The sequence below is a fragment of the Penaeus vannamei genome, chromosome 25, assembly GCF_042767895.1.
Source record: "Penaeus vannamei isolate JL-2024 chromosome 25, ASM4276789v1, whole genome shotgun sequence".
Lineage (NCBI taxonomy): Eukaryota > Metazoa > Arthropoda > Malacostraca > Decapoda > Penaeidae > Penaeus > Penaeus vannamei.
The window spans coordinates 17,135,379-17,144,356 of NC_091573.1; the positions used below are offsets into that span (position 1 = coordinate 17,135,379).

The 8,978-nt window shown below is 39.6% G+C and overlaps 1 protein-coding gene across 1 annotated transcript; it reads left to right on the forward strand.

The window, feature by feature from the left end:
* Nucleotides 1–1,608: 1,608 nt before the first annotated feature.
* On the forward strand, nt 1,609–3,065 carry LOC113812442 (uncharacterized). Its single transcript, XM_070138856.1, has 2 exons — nt 1,609–1,804; nt 2,542–3,065. The coding sequence occupies exons 1-2, from the start codon at nt 1,717–1,719 to the stop codon at nt 2,931–2,933; spliced, it is 480 nt and encodes a 159-aa protein (XP_069994957.1). The 5' UTR covers nt 1,609–1,716; the 3' UTR covers nt 2,934–3,065.
* The last annotated feature ends 5,913 nt before the right edge of the window (nt 3,066–8,978 follow it).

Sequence of the window (8,978 nt, forward strand, 5' to 3'; positions counted from 1 at the left end):
TTCACGAGTTTGCTGTCACGTTAGCGAAGTGAGAAGCAAAGACTGGGAAGAGGAGGATGAGGACGAACAAGCGTCGGAGAGAAATAAATAAAAATCAAGATGGAGTAGATAGCACAGCTACTAAGGTGTGAAATGCTATTATTGTGGCAGCTGGATCATGTGCTAACTATACATCTTCTATGCTGTACTATATGAGATGTAATTCTTGTTTACATTTCATCTTATGTTCTGTTTGTAACGTATGAGATGTTGTAATTCTTGTTTACATTTCATTTTATTTTGTTTGTACCGTATGAGATGAATTGTGGTACCTAACCTTATAGTATTTTTTGTTTTCATTTAAGTTTATTCTCTCTTCCCATGAAACTCTTTTTTCAGCAATATATTTTCTTTGTTGATGCCATTTGATATGTTATATTGTCCATTCAAAGATTCTTTAAATGAGTATTCTTTTAAACATGTGTAGAGTTACGTATGATTAGTTACACGAACGCGCCCGGATTCATGGATTCGCTTATGCGAACGGGTGGTCGTGTTGCCCACTTGGGGTGATCACTTTTTATTTTAATGCCTTTTTCTGATGCCCTTTTGGCAAGCCCTTGCCCTTTTTATAAACGCCACACCTCCAGAAGTATGTATAGTAAGTTTTGGGACCGGTAGAGCTCGTTTAACCCACACTCAAACCTCTTACAATTTGGATACTTGGCAACCCCTGCCGTGACGCGACATGGAGTCGCCACAGAGGGCAGTTGGCGGGTGACCTTGACTGTGTGAGTGTGGGCTGGGGAGGACTCTTGCGGCCGCTTTGTTAAATTTAGGGAAGGCCCGACCCAGTGCTTATTTTAGGGTTTTCTTATTTTGATTTGTTAAACGATTTCAACGCCATTGTTTTGCGCCTGGCACGTGAAATATTAATGGAACTCGATCGAGAAACTCGGGCAGGCCTACCCATCCCTAGAGGCATTCCCTAATTTTAATACAAGTTTGAAATATCAAAAATACTCCCTGAGTTATTCATATAGCAGCTAATTACAAACTTAAAATCAATAAGCGACTTTAAAATTAATCTGTTAATAAAAAAAAAGGAATACATTTTTTTTAGAAAAACCGGCCAAACGTCAACACTGCTTGCCGCAGATCGCGATATTTGAGCTTTAATTCGCCTTTTCTCGTAACACTGGCGTTGACACCTTCTGCTGTCGTCTGGGAAATCAGTTTGAAGACGGCAAGTTACTCACTATATGAAATAACCTTCTAATTTACGAAAAATAAGCTCTGTGACTAAAGGTGTTTATAGCCCTCCTGACATTCCAATCAGTACTGTTTTTAGACAAAATTATTACAAATATCAAGACATTTATTTAAATAAATTACATGTACTTTTGAAAATATTATTTAAATATGACCATAGTCTCTCTCTCTCTCTCTCTTTCTGTCTTCCTCCCTCCCTCCCTCCCTCCCCCCCCTCTCTCTCACTCACTCACTCACTCACACCCTCTCCCCATCCACCTCCCCCTCTTCCTCTCTCCCTCTGCGTGTGTATTTATCTATCCATGTATCTTCCTTTTTTCTTTTTTCTTGGGTACAGGCTCCAGTCATGTATGCATTGATGCAGCTTAATGAAATGGAGCAAGTTGAGCGAGTGGATGCAGTCTGGTTCCAGCTATAGTTCTGAGGGATCGTGCAGACCGTTTTGTGTCCCTCTCGGATGAGTTCATGGAACGTCACAGGCTGACCAAGGACTGCACGAAAATTCTTCTTGACAAGATTAATCAAGGGTTACCACGAGGAAGAAATATGAGAGGTAGGCATTACTCATTCTAATTGAAAATGGTGTATATGATTTAACTTTCGTACAATTTACTAATAGTTAGCTATAATAAAATATGCATTACTATTGAATATGCAATATGCATGATTTACATGTTATATATATACAGTGAACCCTCGCTATAACGCGGTTCACCTTTCACGTTCTCGTTGCTTCACGGATTTGCATTGTGCATTGTGTTCTGCATTCTGATTGGCTGAACAGTCTCTCCACTTCTTCTCTAACTGTGTGTCAATAATGTTACGGTTTAATACGTACATGTACATAATACAGCTTGCCAAATTTAAGTTTGCAAATTTTCTCTAAAATCCATGAAGCTTTCAGTTCGGATTGATGATTAAAATTATTATTTTACAGTACAGTAGTTATTTGTAAACAACGTTTATACAGTACTTTTATGTGTTAAACAAATGCTTGGTCTTTGGTTTTAGTGTATTGTAGAGTATTTCATTGTATAATAATTGTTAAAAAGATAAAGGTTACTACTTCACGGATATCGTCTATCACGGGTTCTTTTTGGAACGTAACCCCTGCGAAAAACGAGGGTTCACTGTATATATATATATATATATATATATATATATATATATATATATATATATATATATATATATATATATATATACATACACATACATACCATTTTGTGTACAGAGAGAGAGAGAGAGAGAAGAAACACATTACACAGCATTTCATTTTTGCTCCAACAGGTTTAAGTGTTCCACCTCAGCTTCAGCTCCTGGTATGTTTGCGTTATCTGGCAACTGGAAGCTTCCAGCTGAGCATGGCAGATTGCTCACAAATGTCAAAAACCTCTGTGTGCAAGTTTGTTGGTCTGACTGCCAGAGCTACTGCGTCCTTGGCCTCAGAATACATCAAGTTCCCGGATGCAAGAGATGAGGCTGCAAACATCCAGAAGTTCCAGATGATAGCAATGGCCTGTGCAGTTCTACACACCATAGCCCTCCTCCATGAAACAGACCCGCCAGAAATGGGAGAGACTGATGAGTCACATGAACGTCTTGGGGCTCAAGAGGTTCGTGCAAATACTGCAAATGGTGCCTTTTATGGAAGGAACAATGTAATACATAGATGGTTTTAGATTAATTTTATGTTTCAAATCTGTAATACTGTCATATTTATTTATTTCCCTTTATTTACGTGTTTGTAATATGGTATATTCATTACCAACTTCAAATAACGGCAAGATATTTTATTTTGTAATATGGTATATTCATTATTTTATCGTTTTAAAGTTTTTAGTGTCAAGAAGGTTTTTTTTTTTTCCAATGAAACTTTTTTGTATGTTATAAATCTGTTTCTTTATTTGAATTTTGTATTACTATTGTCTTTAAATAATTCAGTCCACTATTGCTTATTGATAGTTTCCTTTAATATTTACTACCATGTTATTTTTAAATGTTTTTAAAAATAAAAAACATTGAATTAAACCATAGTTTATTGTTTCACCTTGACTGCAGGTCTATTTCACTACATACTAGTTTAATAAGGATATACATCTTTATAAAGGTTATAAATATGGTAATCATAAAAATACATTGATATATGTAAGAATTCGAAGAAAATAAAAACTCTATTCCTGGAAGGGTATAAGTCAAAATCGGCTCTTCAGTATCATGACAATATTTGGTTTTGTATCAGTAATGAAATAAAATAGACTAATCCATATCACAGTAAGTTATATGCAATATCACAGCAGTAAATCAACAACATATCTCGGTACTACGAGCAAAGTACTCGCATCTAGATACCAAAACAAAATTCCTTAGGAAATAAATCACATATTTACTAGATATCACAGGAGTAAAATTGCAAATTTGCTCAGTATCACAGCACAAATGTAAAATTAACAAAATATCCATTCAGTGTCAAAGATAAACAAAAATATTACTTTTCTCCAAATTTGGTTTTCGTGGGGGCTCTTGCTTCCTTCAGAAATGACACCACTTCATCAGCCACCGCTTGGAGTCATTCGCAATAGAGGCAAAGGCATGTTGTGATTCTTTGGCAGCTTCCCTAACAGCACTGCATGTCTCTCTAAGCTGGTGCTGAGTTTCCTCTGTTAGGCCCAGCTGTGCTTTATGCAGTTCCTCCTGGCGGCTGTTGGTGTTAGCATAGCACTCTTTCCTGTCGGTGCTAAGTTTTCCTTTTTTGCCCTCTCTCGGCTGTGAAGTGGAAGGAGAAACTTTAGGAGGCAATGGTCTTGGATCTGGTGTGGGTGTGGGAGAAGGTACACCTGATGCAGGATTAGAAGGACCTGGAGGTGGAGATGGTGGAGATGCTGTGAATATGTCTGGTAATGCTGGAGGGTCCTCAACATTCTCTGCATCTATCCATTCTGAAATGCAACAGTAACATGTTATTTTTACTAATAAAATTAATAATCCAAATGCTCCTATTTGCACTAAGCTATTTCAAAATGTTATTGACACACGTCAATGTCGAAGATGCTGCAACATTTTATGTCTTCTTGTTTAAGTATTTTAATTAATTTTTGTATTTCACATAGGCAATATATCTTACCTATATCCCTCTCCTGTAAAATTAGAATATCTGGCTGGCTGACAGCACTGTCATACTGCTTCTCAGCGTATACTAGTTCATTCTCCATTAAAAGAGAAGCAGCAGCAGCGAGTGGACTGTATCTGGGTGGCGTTGGTGGAGGACCACCTCCTGCAGCAGACCGTTTGCGGATGGAAACGCTGTGTTCTTTCTTCACCGTTAATAAGAAAATAAGCATTGGAGTGAGATAAAGTATTAGAAAAGCCCCATAAATAAATATATACATAAATCATTCAGATAACCACAAGAAAGTATGATAAACAAGAAGAAAAGTTTTGCAAGGAGGATGGGACTTTATGATGTTAATCAGTTTTAGGAGTAATTCATATATATAAGTATGGCTGTTGCACTCACTGGTAATTAATATAATACAATTATTTACATCTAGTATACACAATTAATTACCTAATGCTCCTATTACTTATACATTAGTGAAAAACAATTATTTAAAAAATAATCAGAACATGAAGTTTTTTTGTGAAAAATATATTTCAGTGGTTTTAAATATCAAGGTCACATTCCTTCCCTTATGGCCTTAGGTTGATCTAAACCTCCATCATTAAATTATTATTTTCATGAAAATGTATTTGTTTAACCTGGACTGCGTATTTTGAGAAACTAATTCAAATGTAATGTAAAATGTGAAGAAAAAACATTGAAAACAGTAGAGGAATCTGAAAATAACTGACAAATTCTCCCTTGCAAATGTCCTCGCCTTGGCCTCACAGATCCTCCCAGGAGAGCCATGCGAGGATGGCTCCCATGGCCATGGAGGATGGCCCAGAGCCATCCTCCCTCCCATGTTGAGTTATACTCAACCCTGGTTGAGCATAAAGGACATAAATATAATGCAAAGTGATCAACAGTAGTAAACTTACTTGGCGCGGATGCACTCAAATGCCCGCTCCAACTGGGAGGTCTTCCTGGGCGGGACGAGGGCACAGCGCATTGAAGCTCCCGGTGGCCTTCTCCCATGCCTCCTGCTTCTTAGTAATACTAGCAGGATCCTGCATTTTCCCCAGGAGAGCTGATTTGTGCTCAGCTATTAGAGAAAGGATGCTCTCCCTCTGATCCTCCGACAGGTGGATTTGTTTCCCCGCTGAGCAGCCTTCACCGCGCGCCGTTCGCATCCACTGACAGGAGAACAGGCGTGCCAACTGTTCGAAAACGGCGAACGTTTGGGGCCCAAAGTGAATGGCGCTTGCTTGGCCCAACGCAATTTACGCTCGTTTAACAAATTCATTTGAACTGTTCGGGCGAGCCGCAAACAAAATTATGAGTGTATGGGGATATCCCGAATTGCGATGTTTAACAAACTGGCCGGAAACACAAACCAGTAGTAAACGAGGTAAAAAAGAAACATACTTGCTTGGTTGACCTGAGGCGGCCTTCTCTAGCCTGCAGAGTGTGTGTGTGTGTCTCTCCATACATACATACATGCTTCATTCTCTCCCCCCTCCCCCCCTCTCTCTCTCTCTCCCTCCCTCTCTCTCTCTCTCTCGCTCTCTCTTTCTTTCTCTCTCCCTCCCTCTCTCTCTCTCTCTCTCTCTCTCTCTCTCTCTCTCTCTCTCTCTCTCTGTCTCTCTCTCTCTCTCTCTCTCTCTCTCTCTCTCTCTCTCTCTCTCTCTCTCTCTCTCTCTCTCTCTCTCTCTCTCTCTTTCTCTCTCTCCCTCTCCCTTTCTCTCTCTCCCCTCTTTGCGTGTGTGTGTGTGTGTGTGTGTGTGTGTGTGTGTGTGTGTGTGTGTGTGTGTGTGTGTGTGTGTTTGTCACATTCCTTACTCCAACCCCTTTCTCTTCTCCCTATCTCTCATCCCTTCTTTATCTCTTTTTTCTTGATGGAATTTTTTTATATATATATAAATATAGCAAATTATAAACACATCACATATATTGATGATGGATATTAATGGGCTCAGAAGAAGAAGAAAAATAAAATTTGAAGAAGAGAGAGTAAAAAGGAGATTAACAAAAAAATATTAAAGGGTTCTTAGTAGTCTTTTCAAGCCATTAATCTCTACTGTGCTATGCTGCTTTCCGAATAAGGTCAGATGAAGGAAATGTAACTACTCATAACCTTCCAAACACGTGACGCATTTCATTTTGGTGTCTTCAAAGTTCTCGCCATTTTACCGCGAAACTTGGCAGGAACTTTGTGTGTTTGTACAGAAGAGCTTTGAAAAAAAAAAAGATTCTTCCAATAAATTAGCTCACCAAGTTCGTGAAATCCCTAATTGAATTACCTTTTTACTCTACCCCTTCATCCATTCTCTTAAAAAACAACAACTATGACTTGCTTTTGCTAATGAGCCTCGACCCGACCGCCGTCTCTCACTTGCTGATGAGGAAAGACTCACAGCAAGTTGTAATTACTTTTGGCAAGCGAGGGAAGCGCGGGTGAGGAGGGCGACCTTAGGCCGGCTGGGGGCGTGGCTGCTGGGATCCCCTCTTCTCTCTGGTAGGATTGTGATTTTGCAGGGGTTGCTGTCGTTATGTAAAGGTTTCTTTCTACTTTTTTTTTTTTTTTTTTTTTTTTTTTTTTTTTTAGTTTTTTTTTAGTTTTAACTCTATTTTCTTTTTACTTTTTTTTTTTTTTTTACTTTTTTTTTTTTTTTTTAAGTTTTAACGGTTTGTTTTTTTATTTGCAAATATAGCTTAATAGCTTAATAATCGTGTTTGCTTCTTAACAGCAATTGAAGCGCATCAAACTATTGGTGAAAAAAAAACATAATGCAGTTTCCGCAGCACTTTAATAGCCGTATATATACATGCAACCACACACACACACACACACACACACACACACACACACACACACACACAGATGCACACTTTCGGATATTTGTATTTATGAATATTGATCTTGTGAAAGAGAAGGAAAGCTCAAAGACCGAGCTGAAAACAGAAGGAAAAAGCGAAGCCGGATAAGAAAGTGAACGTGGCACGACAACGTTCTCCAGTGACTCGAAGCGCAATGATCCGGTCTATTGTGGACTTCCCGGGAGTGGATCCAGATTGCTCCGGCCTCTGATGCCTCAGTAGGTGGTCTCTGATCCGTCTCAGAAGGATGGGGGCGAGAACCTTGCCTGGTACACTGAGCAGTGTGACGCCTCGGTGATTGCTGCAGTCCCATCGGTCCCCCTTCCCCTTGCAGAGAGGGATGACCTTACCCCTCACCAGGTCAGGGGGAACGGGAACGGACCGCCAGATGGCAGCTAGGACAGCGTGCAAAGGGACTGTTCTCTCAAAGTATGTAGCAATGCAAAAGTCAATTGATCTTCATGTCTCCACACTCCCCCGAAGCGAGAGAATCTAAAAGGCAGGAGAGAATGCACTTCCTGAGATATATGGGTGCACAGCATCAACAAACCTCGACTCTGCACGTGTGGCGAAGTTCCAGATGAAAGGGACGACCTCTGCAGGATATGCCCCTCCGGAAAAGCTTCCACCGACGATTGGCGCTGCTGCCCTGCATAGCTATCGGACTGAACGTGCAAGGGTGCTGTGGCAGTGAAATCTCTCCTGAAGACTGGGGTGGGGTAGCGTCTTCTGCAGCACCAAAGCGCCTCCTGAAGATAAAAATTTGTATAAATTAATTAAAAATTAATAATTTGTAACTTTGACTTTATTCCATGACCTTGACCTGTGATCATATAGGCCTAAAGGATATCACGAAATTAGTGACCAGATATCTTGTGGCCTAGATATTGTTGATAATGACAATTGACCTTGTCCCTACTGGTCTCAAATATGTATATGTGGAAGATGCTTGTCAGATTTGGATCAATTTTGTTGCTGACCTTGACATTAACTCATGACTGTGAAATTTAGCGACCTTAAAAGTATGACCAAATGCATTGGCACCCTAAAGCTAATTGAAAATGACAGAAGAATTGTCATCTAGTTCCGATATAAGATCTATTTGAAAATCTTGTTCATATAAATGTCAGCCATCTTGGATTCAACTGATTCGGGTGGGATTTTTTCTGGTCTAATATACTATCCATAAAGAAAAATAAAAAAAAAATAACATGAACATCCATAAAAAAAATATTTTACGTGAGAAAGCTTTATTACCATTTTTGTCCACCCTAAATTGTTCATTTACCGGACGACCAAGCCCGCCCGCAACACGCGCCACACAACAAGCGCGACGTAACAATCCTCTCCCTGCACAACCGGCTCATAATTCCCTGCAGTGTTTCTGGGCCGTCGGGTCTCGGCCTTTGTGTGGAGATGACGACCCGCGCAGGAAAGGCCTTGGTTTCGGTTGATGTCTGGGAACAGGTCGGCTTCGAGAGAGGAAACGAGGGACACGAAGAGAGGCTGGAAGATTTCTCGGAGGCTGAAGACGTTGAGAGATTTCTGCCGACGCGATGTGCCAATAGAGGTTGGGAAACTGTCGCCAGTTTGTTTATTTATCCATTCAGTAGTATCATTAATTTATTCATTAATTTATTCTAAATTTGTCAATATTATGTTTATGTTCATTTATCTTATTATGTATTTATTTTTAAAGTTGTAAAACGACGTGTTTTGTTTAAAAAGGCAAATGTATGATACCATT

What these genes read in the sequence shown, in the direction of transcription:
- LOC113812442 (XM_070138856.1), top strand. Translation starts at nt 1,717, where the DNA reads ATGGAACGTCACAGGCTGACCAAGGACTGCACGAAAATTCTTCTTGAC. An exon ending in ACGAGGAAGAAATATGAGAG is followed by an intron (nt 1,805 to 2,541) that starts GTAGGCATTACT and finishes TTGCTCCAACAG; the next exon opens with GTTTAAGTGTTCCACCTCAG.